At 43.2% G+C, this 12,871-nt stretch overlaps 1 protein-coding gene across 13 annotated transcripts in view; it reads left to right on the top strand.

Annotated features, from left to right (window-relative positions):
• SH3RF2 (SH3 domain containing ring finger 2) overlaps positions 1-12,871 on the top strand; it is a 110,650-nt gene that overhangs the window by 46,110 nt on the left and 51,669 nt on the right. For 12 of the 13 annotated variants that reach the window (XM_006086400.3, XM_023752011.1, XM_023752014.1 and 9 more), the window contains 3 exons: positions 984-1,253; positions 5,203-5,298; positions 11,287-11,607. In XM_006086400.3, coding sequence (XP_006086462.1) covers positions 984-1,253; positions 5,203-5,298; positions 11,287-11,607 — 687 coding nt within the window. The remainder of the gene's footprint in view (positions 1-983; positions 1,254-5,202; positions 5,299-11,286; positions 11,608-12,871) is intronic. The other variant, XM_023752010.1, reaches the window with a different exon arrangement.

Raw genomic sequence — 12,871 nt, 5'->3', positions numbered from 1 at the left:
CGATTAGGAAAAAAGAAAGGCATTTGACTGAAATAATGATTTAGACAGACAACAGATTTAACAAATGATGATTCTTTAGGTAAATTTTAAATATTGATGATTGATTTCTGACTAATGATGTGTCAGTTGCACTTCCTAGAGAGGCAAACACTGGTGAGGTTTACAGTTTCTAGAGAAGGCTGAAGACAAGTTCCGCTGCATCTCCCTCATGTAACACTTTCTATCTTCGGGGAGTTTTCAGCCCAGTTTTCTTCCCATTGATAATGAGGAATATGTAGAACTGGTATCATCAGCCCTCCATTTTAGGTGATGATAATAAGGGAGATCATTTATTGAGCACATACTATGGACCAAGCCATAAGCTAAAACTATTATGAATATTACTGATTCCTCATAACTCCCTATGAGGTGGGTGTTCTATTATTACCTCATTTTGTAAATGAAGGTGGTTTAAGAAAAGAGTAAATAGCTTGAGCATGGTCACACAAGGGAAAAGAGGTGGAGCCAGAATTCACAGTCCGCATCCAGGCCCCGGAGTCGCTGACTCACTCAAGTGCGTGTAGTTGTGGAGTTAAATCCGGAACCCTGTCCCTGCATAGTGGTTAAGAACAGGAGCTCTAAACTCAGGTGGCCTGAGTTCCGATCCCATATCTGCCATTTCCCAACGGTGTCACCCCAGGCAAGTTATTCAGCCACTCTGTGCCTCAGTCACCCTACTTAGAAATGGGCATAATTAGAGTGTCCATCTCAAAGATATGGTCCACAGGTCATCTAATTCTACTATGTAATTCTACATACAATTCACCACCTAATTCTACTCACTCATAACAACCTACTTTGTGGTAAACATTGCATTCAGTGTCTACAGATCCACAAGATGATCCGCATTTAGCACGTAGCACATTGGTGGTTCAGTAGTTAATTATTAATATGATTCATTCTGTTCCTCCAGCCTCTAAGCCAAGTACATGTTTTATTGGCAGGTGCCTCGAGCAAAGGCCTTATGCAACTACCGAGGGCAGAATCCCGGTGACCTGAGGTTTAATAAGGGCGATGTCATTCTCCTTCGGAGACAGCTGGACGAGAACTGGTACCAGGGGGAGATCAATGGAGTCAGTGGGTTCTTCCCGGCCAGCTCCGTAGAGGTCATCAAGCAGCTGCCCCAGCCACCCCCACTTTGCCGGGCCCTCTACAACTTCGACCTACGAAATAAGGACAAGAATGACAACCAGGACTGCCTGACCTTCCTCAAGGTAAGATTCTGGGCAGCCACCAATGTCACTAGTGACCATGTAGAGACTGTGCAGAACCTGGAGTTGTTTGCTTAATATTTGTTTATATTTTTAAATTATATTAGGTGTATATATCTATGTATATATGTATGCATACACACATATGTGCTTGCATATGCAATGTGTGTGTATAATTCAAACTACATAGACATGAAGTCACTAGAGAAATCTATTAATAGCAGTTTGATAGAAATCCTTAAGCCTTTTCTATTAAAATTATGAGAATAAGCATTACACATTCATCATTCTACAATCACTTTGAGCACCTATTCTTTTTTCTTTTTCTTTTTTAATTTTAAAAAATATATATTTTTACTGATTTCAGAGAGAGGAAGGGAGAGGGAGATAGAGACATCAATGAGGAGAGAATCATGGATTGGCTGCCTCCTGCACGCCCCCTACTGGGGATCCAGCTCACAATGCCAGCATGTGAGCACCTATTCTTTGCAGGCGCTGGGGATACAGCATGAACAAGTCCCAGTCCCTGACCTCAGACAGAGTAGTGGGAGGAACAGACATGTGGACAGAAAATTACAAACATAATTTGATAGCGTGCTTGCAAAACTACAGTTCTTACCTCTTTATCATGTATCTGTACGGCTATTCTTATCGACCAAGTTCTCATCACCTAATTCTTCTCATTTACAACCATTTTGTTGTAAATGTTACATTCAAGACACTCCAAACACACACCATAGCATAATTATACTTTTAAACATAAAAAAACCTCTTACAAGCCCTAACCGGTTTGGCTCAGTGGATAGAGCGTCAGCCTGCAGACTGAAGGGTCCCAGGTTTGATTCCGATCAAGGGCATATACCTTGGTTGCGGGCACATCCCCAGTAGGGGGCATGCAGGAGGCAGCTGATCTATGTTTCTCTCTCATCCATGTTTCTAACTCTCTATCCCTCTCCCTTCCTCTCTGTAAAAAATCAATAGAATATATTTTTTTAAATGTTTAAAAAACAAACAAACAAAAAAACCTCTAACAAGCCCTGGCCGGTTTGGCTCAGTGGATAGAGCATCGGCCTGTGGACCGAAGGGTCCCAGGTTCGATTCCGGTCAAGGGCCCATGCCTGGGTTGCAGGCTCGATCCCCACTAGGGGGCATGCAGGAGGCGGCTGATCCATGATTCTCTCTCATGGATGATGTTTCTATCTGTCTCCCTCCCTCTCCCTTTTTCTCTGAAATCAATAGAAATATTTTTTTTAAGTATGTGTCTATCATTAAAAAAAAAACTCTTACAAGATATACTTTCCAAGGACATTAATCACCCTAAAAATGTTTTGCCTGCATACTTGTACTAAAGTCTAGACTCCTTTAATCCTCTGTTCAGTATTTCTTATTCCTTCAACATTCAAATTTCCTCATAGAAACCATAGTTGGGGTGGTTTTTATTCTTTGCTGCTTATGATAAATCAAATACAAGAAGTGGTACTGTCCCACTGGCTCGGGAAAGGTCTGCTTTGTAGGACATTTTTATTCCACCACTGCCAGAGACGAGATTTACTTCACATTCCCTCCTAGTAGATAACCTCACTGCCCTCCACATTTTGAAATACTGATCATTCTTGTCTTGGCACCTCCAAGTGAGTCCCCTAAGGAAGGTCATTCTGTAGCCCAAACTGCACAGGCCATATTTCAACTGCAGTCAGAGGAAGGACAGTTCAATTCCACAAGCCTTTACTCGGTGTTCACTTTGTGCCAGGCGTTAGACACTGTGCTCTGGGAACGCAGCTGGAGGAAGACACAGGCAGGGAGCATCCTGTATTGGGTTTTAGGGTTTTGTTTTTGCCCCTCTCTGGGGCACTTACTCTACCAGCTCATTCATTCAGTAGGCCCATCCATGTGCCAACCTCTCCATTGGGAACAAAGTAATGAGTCACTGTTCCTACCATCACAGACCCAGCAGACTAGTGGAAGAAATAGACACATAAATGGTAAGTTATGACAAGGAACCAAAAGAGAAAATTTGATTCATTCTGGAAGGGTATGGAGGTTGAAACTGCACTAGGAAATCGCATGGTCTTTCTGAACTCAGTATATCCAAATTAAACATGAACTCAGCATGGTCTTTCCCTAGTGTTTTCCATCTCATGAAATTGTACAATTTATTCACACATTCATCTATTCATGCATGCATTCATTCAAGAAATATTTTCCCCTCTAGCCAGTGCTTCTCAGTGGTTAGAGTGCTGAGCCACGCACCAAAGGGTCACAGGTTCAATTTCCGGTCAAGGACATGTGCCTGCCTGGGCTGCAAGTTTGATCTCCTGCCCTGGTCAGGGCATATGCAGGAGGCAACCAATCAATGTCTCTCTCTCACATCAATGTTTCTCTCTCTCCCCCTCCCTCCCATCACCTTCTACTCTCTCTAAAAATCAATAGAAAAAATATCCTCTGGTGAGGATAAGCAAAAAAACAAAACAAGGAAATATTTATTGGATGACTCCTAAAGGGAGGCCACTGTATTAGGTGCTGGAGACACAGAAATGAACAAAACAGACCCAGGCCCTGCACACATAAAGTTTATGTTCTGATGGGGTAGATAAGCATTAAAAAAATACTAACCACTAAATATGTAATTGCAAAGTGTAATAAGGACAGAAAAGTTAAGAAAAGATATAATGCAATAAATTGATTTAGATTTAGTTTCATTTAAATTACCCAGGGGCATGGGTCAGAAGGTCAAAGAGATCAGCAGGTGACTATTAGGTTTAGATTGATGAACAGGTATGGATGTGGAAAGAAGTCCCTGATATGGTATTAAGTAAAAAATCAATGTGTCCTACATTTGTAAGAAGTGCAAAAAGAGGCAGAATGACTAGGCATGCTAGGAGTCAGAAGAGTGGTTACCTCTTGTTAGGTGATAGGAAGGGTACAAAGGAACCTTCTAGATACTGGCCATGTTTGTAACTCGATCTGGATGGTGTTCTGTGGATATAGTTAATGTAAAAACTCATCAAGCTTTACATATAAAATTTATGTACTTTATTATATTAATTTGTGTTATGTTTTTGGAACAGATTTTAAGAATTAGTATGCTTTTTAAAATATATTTTTATTGACTTCAGAGAGTAAGGAAGAGGGACAGAGAGATGGAAACATCAATAATGAGAGAGAATCATTGATCGGCTGCCTCCCGCATGCCCCTACTGAGGATCAAGCCCATAACCTGAGCATGTGCCTCGACAGGGATTCAAACCATGACCTCCTGATTCACAGGTTGACGTTCAACCACTGAGCCACACAGGCTAGCCTAAAATTAGTATGTTTATATGTACATGTATATATGTGTTCTCTTCATAGAAAATAATCTGGGAAAAAAAGGTGTTAACTAAGGTGCTAACAGTGATCATACCTATATTGTGATAGAATTTTTTTCTTTGTTTTGCTTATCTGTATTTTAAGATGTTTCTACATATAGCCTTTTATAATAAAAAAGTCTACATATAAACTTTTATAGTAAGAAAAAGTTGAGTTAAAAGTCACTTTACATTTGATACATTGAATACTGATAGGTTCTGAAAAGTCTTCAAAATCGGAATGAAATTCATTCTTCCTTGTGCTAAGATCGTCTATCTTCCTAAGGCTTTCATCTTGATTTCCTCATCAGATTAATTTAAACAAAAAGGCTAGATTCTGCTGGTGATTAAACATTAGAAACATTTCTAAGTTTTCCTATTGGAGTCCACTGATCCTCCAAATTATTTCTATGTCTCTTGTGTCTTGGTGATCCAAGTCCGGCCCTTTATGGAAAAAGATCATCTAGCAGGAAAATTTTGTAAACAAATCATGGAAGAACTCCATGCCTTGTACCTCACACCATCTGGGGCTCCAAGCTGATGTCCACTGAGAGCTTTCACCAACTGAAAACAGATCGCTGACCATGAGACTTTTTGTCTTTCAGGATGATATCATCACTGTGATCAGCCGAGTGGATGAGAACTGGGCAGAAGGGAAGTTAGGAGACAAAATCGGCATCTTCCCAATCTTGTTTGTTGAGGTATGTGAGCATCAAGTCTACATCTGATTAAGCTTACCAGAAAGATGCATGTAACATAGTGATTCCTGAGAGCAATTTCCATTTGATCTGAGGCTTATTCAGAACTAACTAAAGTCTCTAGGAAAAGATGCCAGATGATAAGATCCAGTTCTGGCAAGAGTATGGGGCAATGGGCCTTTTTATTCTGCTGATAGGAATGTAAATTGGTGTCATCTCTCATATTCAAACTCTAACTCATATCAAGAATGTTAAAAATGTACATCTCCTTTGAATCAGCAATTTCACATCAGAGAGTTTATGATAAGGTAATATTAAAATAAGTTTGCAGAGATATGTGTATAAAATGTGCACATGTGTTAACCATAGTATTGGGTATAATAGTAAAAAAAACAGAAATAATCTAAAAACATAATAATCTAAAAAGAAACAATTAGAATTTTGTTTTTAAAAATAATGGTGATGAAAATATATACTTATTAAAAATAATATTAGAGAAGCATATTCAGTATCACGGAGTGTTTGGAATTATGGGAAAATGTTTATGATTTATTGTCAAGTAAAATAAAGTTTAACGGGATAGAGTTCTGGAGATCAATTTCACAACCATTACTTACACTACTGAACTGTACACTTAGAAATGGTTCATATGATAAATTTGATGTGATATGTTTCCTGCCAATAAAAAGAAACAAATTGAACTATATAAAACTAGCTTTACAAATATATGTGTATATATTAATGGATAAAGAACTAAAAGGAAATGTACCAAAATATCACCAAATGGTGAGACTCTAGACGATTTCAATTTTTTTCTGCCGTCTTGTATTTTGTAAATCTTCTGAAATGAGCACATATTTCTTCTTTGTTTTTTTAAAGAGGAAAGAACACATGCTAGGATATTTACCTAATATAACTTGAAGTCTCTAACCTCAGGTCATTGCAAATTTAAAGGAGAAGATTCAGTAATTAACTGCATTTATTAGTGCTTACCAGGCATAAAGCAGTAAAAGTGCCCTGGCCGGTATTGCTTAGTGGTTAGAATGTCGGCCCTTGTACCGAAGGGTTGCAGGTTTGATCCCTGGCCCCAACTGGGGTGAGTGTGGGAGGCAACCAATTGATGTGTCTCTCTCACATCAATGTTTCTCTCTCTCTCTCCTCTCTCTCTCTCTCTCTCTCTCTCTCTCTCTCTCTCTCTCCCTCCCTCCCTCCCTCCCCTTCCTCCCTTCTCTCTTCTGCTCTGTCTAAAAGATCAATGGAAAAAAAGATCCTCGGGTGAGGATTAACCAAAAATACAATCTACACTAATAAAAGAGAAAAATGGTAATTGGCGTACGACCGCTACCCTTTTCATTGGCTAATCAGCATATCCTTATGCAAATTAACTGTCAGCCAAGATGGCGGCCGGCAGCCAGGCAGCTGGAAGCGAACATGAGGCTTGCTTGCTACAGTGACTGCAGACTCCAACGTTCCCCGCCTGCGCTGCCGGCCTCTGAGCTGGCAGTTTGAAACATTCTAACAAATATAGCCGGCTGGGATCTCAGAGCTGAAGTTATACATTGTTTCGATTATAGAACTGCAAACAAACCAGCGGAAGCCTCAGAGCTAGAGCCAGAGCTAAAGCTGGCCCAGAAGAAAAAGAAAAAAGAAAAAAAGGAGTGGTTGGGAGCTTCAGTCAAAACCGCCAGCCTGAAAGCAGCCCTCAGCCCCTCACCCAGACTGGCCAGGCACCCCAGTGGGGACCCCCACCCTGAAGGGTGTGTGACCAGCTGCAAACAGCCATCATCCCCTCATCCAGGCTGGCCAGGCACCCCAGTGGGGACCCCCACCCTGATCCAGGACACCCTTCAGGGCAAACCAGCCGGCCCCCAGGCCTCTATCCTATATAGTAAAAGGGTAATATGCCTCCCAGCACGGGAATCAGCGGAGCCGCGAGGCCTCCTGGCACCAGATCAGCATGACAGGGTACAGCGCCCAAACCCCCTGATCGCCCTGCGGCTCTGTGTGTGACAGGGTGTGGCATCCCAACCCCCTGATCGCCCTGCTCTGTGTGTGACAGGGGTTGGCGCCCCAACCCCCCCCCCCCCCCACGGCCCTGCTCTGTGTGTGACGGGGTAGAACCATACCTCCCCATCGGCCCTGCCCTGAGTGTGACAGTGGCGGCGCCCCAACCCCAACCCCTGATTGGCCCTGCTCTGTGATAGAGGGCGGCGCCCCAACCTCCCATTGACCCTGCCGTGTGTGTGACAGGGGGCGGTGCCCCAACCCCCCAATCAGCCCTACTCTGTGCGTGACAGGGGGGAGCTTCACAACCTCCCAATCCGCCCTGCTCTGTGCGTGACAGGGGGCAGCGCCCCAACTCCCCAATCAGCCCTGCTCTGAGCCCGACCAGGGGCTGCACCTAGGGATTGGGCCTGCCCTCTGCCACCCAGGAGCAGGCCTAAGCCAGCAGGTCGTTATCTCCCGAGGGGTCCTAGACTGCGAGAGGGCACAGGCCGGGCTGAGGGACCCCTCCTTCCCCCCCGAGTGCACAAATTTTTGTGCACCGGGCCTCTAGTAAAATAATAAAATAAAATAAAGCAGTAAAAGTCAGTAGTGGGGAGCTATGAAAGAAGTAAAAGGCATGCTCCCTGACCTCTAGGAGAGTGGGGTAAAGACAGTACAGAGGCATAACTGGAGAGAAGGAACCAATTCTTCATTCATAAGAGTCAAAGCGGGTTGTGAAGTAAATGGAGTGTCCAGAATACTGCACAGGTCTCAGGGTTCTCTGTACCCCCTCTACTGTATCAGTATGGAAGGGATGAAAAGTGGAAAGGAGGGATGGAAGAAGGGTCCAGAGAGACTGGTCTTCTATCTCTAATAAATTCTCATTCCCAGTGCTTTTTCTCCTGCTGAGGCCCCTACCAGGTACACCCACCCCACCCAATTCTCTCTACTTGTTCAAATTTCACTCATTTTACAAGGTAGGGAGTAGGAAGAGGAAGTGGTTAAGGATCATGCTCCCTTTCTGATTTGTGTGCCTAGGTTGGTGGTGGAGCCATTTGCTTGGTCAAGCAGCATTTGCTAAAGAGGAACAATTATGTTGATTGGAAGACAGTGGTTGAGATTCTAAGGACAGAGATGAGCTACAACTAACGTCTAGCTGTACACACAGGCAGGCTGAAATTTTTGCAGATGAGAGCTCACATCATCCCCTGCATTATCTCAAGAAGCTTCTTCATAGCTGGGGCATGTGGGAGAGGCACCAATGACCAGATATTACCCACTTCTGATACCCTTCCCCCGCCCCCAAAAAAACTTCTACATTTAATGATTATTCATTTGGATACTCTCCCCACCACTTCACCTCTGATATTGGTGATTATAAGAATCCTCAAGATTGTCATCAAGCTAGCCATTGCTTCCTTTGTTCTCCTAATTGCTAGGAGGGGAATAAGATAATCAAGTGGCTGCTCTACTCTAGGAACCTGGTTTTCAAAAATGGCTTGAAACCTACATTGAGCTTTCTAAAGCAGCCCTTAGATTCTGACTTCCGTCGTTTCATTAAGACTAGCACTTGCTGAGGACTCTTTAAATAAGTTCTGCATTTCCAGTGCCATGCAAAACAGTTGGAAGGAAGGAAAGCTTTCTTATGAGAGTGATACGGGGTGTGTGTGTCTTGTTCTTGTTTTTTGCATAAACAGGATTTTTCTTGTTAATGTAGCATTGGATTTATTGAATTGCGCCTGGATAAAAAGGTGGTAAAACAAACACTGAGCTCACACCCATTCTTGTCAGAACTTCTCTAACAGGGCCTGCCTGGGTTATGTGAATCTTGCTCAGCACAATGAACCTCAAGGATGTTGTTTCAAATGAGTGGATGCAAATTTAAGAGATGTGCAATCCTTCTCCAACTGAGCCATTAGTCACATTGGCAGAGAACAAGGCAAACCAAGAGTCACAGAGGCCCTTTCTCAGTGTTGCTGATGGTGTTGCTCATCTGGGGACAGAACAATTAGGTGGAAGCAGAAAAACATTAACTTCATTGTAGCTGTGAATGACCCTGAAGAAGTTTACTCATTCAACTCGAAGAGTGTATATTGTCCTCTTTCTGGATGAACAATGGAGGGATAGGTGCTCTGGGGACTGGAAGGGCATTGTCCCTAATCCAGAAGGCTGTCAGAACTTGCCTAAACAGTTTCAGTAAATTCCTAAATGGTCTCCCTCCTTCTAGTCTGGAATAATACCTTTTTATGTATTTATTTTTATTTGCGTACAATAAAATTTACTCTTTTTGGTGTCCAATTCTACATGTTTAGGTAAATGTATTCAGAATAACCACACCATCATCAAGATATAGAGTAGTTCCAATGCTCCCCAAAATACGAGGTGATGCTGCCCCTTTGTAGTCAGCTCCTTCCCTGATTCCCACCCCCTGGCAAATACTGATCTGTTTTCTGTTCCTATAGTTTTCCTTTTTCCAGAACGTCATAGAAATGGAATCAAACAGAATGTGGGCTTTTGAGTCTGGCTTCTTTCACTTAGCACAATGCATTTGAGATTCATTCATGGTGTTGCATGTAGCAAGTAGTTCATCCCTTTTCATTATTGAATCATATTCCACTGTACGGATGTGCCAGAGTTTATTCATCCACCAGTTGAAAGACATTGTAGTTGTTTCCCTTCCTTTGTTGGCAACTGTGATTAAAGCTGCTATAAACATTTGCATATCATTTTTAGAGTGAGCATAAGTTTTCATTTCTCTCCGGTAATTATCTAGGAGTGGGATTGCTGGGTTGGATGCTAAGTATGTGTTTAACTTTGTAAGAAACTCTCAAAGTATAGCAGGAACTTCCAAAAGCATAAATCAGATCATGTCACTCCTTTACCTAAATTATTTCAAAGGCGTCCTTACACTTAAAACAAACATGAAGCTTCCCAGGCCCTTTGAGATCCAGCCCCTGCCTGTCTCTGTGGTCTCCTCCACACCTGCTTCTCACTTGCTCTGTTCCAGCCCTCTCTCTTTCTTCCTTGTCTTATTCTCAAACAGGCTGAGCTTGCCACCACCCTCCCACCACACCTCCCTCTTCCTCCTCCCTCCCCCATTCCCCTGCCACCTTTCAAGACCTTTCCACTAATTTATAATCCCTCTGCCTGGCCTGTTCTTACCCAGTCTTCACGTGGCTGGTTCCTTCTTGCCATCTGTGTCTCGGCTTAAATGTCCCCTTCTCAGCAGGTTTTCCTGGATCCCCCAATCTAAAGGAGCCACCTCCCCCAGTCACTATCACAGCAGAACATTATTACTATCAGACATTTTCTCATTTGCTTGTTTCATGCTGGCTTTGCCATTTATAAGTCACCCCTTCTGGGCCTCAGCTTTCTTATCTTTAAAGTGGACAACATAATGCTTCCTCCCCTACTTGATTATTTTTTTCACAATATTAAAAGCTTCTTGAGACATAAACTACATCTGCTTTAAACTTTTCTCTCTTGATTATTTTAATCACCTGCACATTGTCACTGAAAAGTTCTTAAGTGGGCATATTCCCTTTTACTCTATAGTTGAATTTCTAAATTATAATGAGACGGACCAGATGTAGTTTCAGAGGGCAACTGGTGACAGTCATAATGACGCATGTTTAAGTACTTGTTCTGGAAAGTTTTATTCACACAGACCCCCATTTTGTCAGCGTATTTCAGGTTTCTGGAGGAAATGAATTCATGTGGGCCCTTGGTGGGCAGGGTATTCAAAATATAATGCAGTCAGTGGTTGTGCTAGAACTAGTTGGTACTAGACTGCAAGAGCTGGTTGTTATATTTTCAGGAATTTTGCTAGCCAGTTGTTGAACCATTGGTAGATATTTACACCACAGAAATTGGTAGACTCTACAAATCAGGAATGGCGAGTGAGGTGGTGGCATTTGAACTGGCTTCAGACTCGCCTGGGTAAGACTTAGTTGGTCATATAAGACCAGGAAGACTAACTTCTCACCAAACCTTTTGTCTTCTCAGCCAAACCTCACCGCAAAACACCTGCTAGAGAAGAACAAAGGCCGCCACCCGTCTCGCACAAAAAGCCTGTCCCTGGTGTCCTCCTCCAGAGGCAAAGCCACCAACACGCCCAGCCTCCGAAGGGGCCCTGGGTCCAGGAGGAAGGGGCCCGGGCAGCTCTCCATCACGACAGCCTTGAACACCCTCAACAGGATGGTCCATTCTCCCTCGGGGCGCCATATGGTGGAGATCAGCACCCCAGTGCTTATCAGCTCTAGCAACCCCTCTGTGATCAGCCAGCACGTGGAGAAAGCAGATGTTCTTCCCAGTTCTTTGGGACAGGTAGGAAACAGACCCTCGGGATAAGGGCACCTTGGAGTTGGTCAAGTGATCCACACTATGTCACAAGCAAAATTGGATGTTTAGTACCTGCTAAGCACTCATAATGCGTAATAACAACGAGTGTATTGTGTGTGTCAGAGTTGAAACAGCCTGTGAATTAGGTATGATTAGTGTTATCCCCCCTTTACAGGTGAGAAGACCGAGGCTTAGAGGAGTTTAACGATTTGTCAAATTCTCACAGATGCTTTGCTTTCCCATGCTAAGAGCCTTGACATGGTCCCTTTCCCCTAGAGAACTTCCCTTCAAGGAGATAATGGCACCCATTTTTCAAAGGGGGTCCTGGCGTTACAATTTGAAATTTATTGGTCCATCCTCCAGCAAGGTACTGGGCATCATGTGGAAAAGAAGAAAAAGAATTTACGAGTTACTGGGTGTTTGGAGGGCTGGCTACATAATTTGCAGGGCCCAGTGAAAAATGCTAATGCAGCTCCCTTACTCAGAAGTGATTAAGAATTTCAAGATGGCAACAGCAGAGTATGAAACAAGTGGAGGGCTCTTCTGAGCACTGAGCCTTGTGTGACTACACATGTTCCACACCCCTGAAGACAGGCCTGGGTGTTTTCATATGGAGCATCTAATGCGATACTGTATGTAAAGTGCTTAGCACAATGCTGGGCACATACTAAGCACCCAATAAGCATTGGCTCTTAATACTGTTCTTAATAAGCCTGGTCACTGAGTTGCCAGCTGAAGGGAAAGAAACCAGGGCAACTGTGGCACTCCAGAGCAGAAGTACTTCAACAGCGGGTGGCTCTTTAGGCTGAAGGGTACTTAACACATGAAGGACTGGAGGTATGAGGCAACGTAATTAAGAACTGCATGTTGGCTATTCTGCTGAAAACACTCTTTGGAACCATGCAGGTGGCAACTTGAGAGGACAAACCTCAACTTGCATGATGCATTTTTTTAAAGCTGTAAATCTTGTTTTTAAACATGAATCTCTACCTTGGGATTAAATGGCTTAATTGGACTCTAATCCCTTTTTAACAAGACAGGGAGGAGGAGAAAGTCAAGGACTCCTGAAAGACCTGTGTACTGGTCTAAAAGGAAAACAATCACCTTTTATAACACTTCACATTTTACACCACTGTCTGGATTGCCAAGAGGCTGGCTGCCCCTGTACCTTTGTCCACCACCTGCCGCGCACACACGCGCACACACACAAACACACACACTTCTCTCCATATACACTCTCCTCCAACTT

Source organism: Myotis lucifugus, unplaced genomic scaffold, assembly GCF_000147115.1.
Source record: "Myotis lucifugus unplaced genomic scaffold, Myoluc2.0 scaffold_28, whole genome shotgun sequence".
Taxonomy (NCBI): Eukaryota; Metazoa; Chordata; class Mammalia; order Chiroptera; family Vespertilionidae; genus Myotis; species Myotis lucifugus.
Note: the sequence above shows the minus strand (reverse complement) of the source record. Positions and strands in the feature narration are given on the sequence as shown.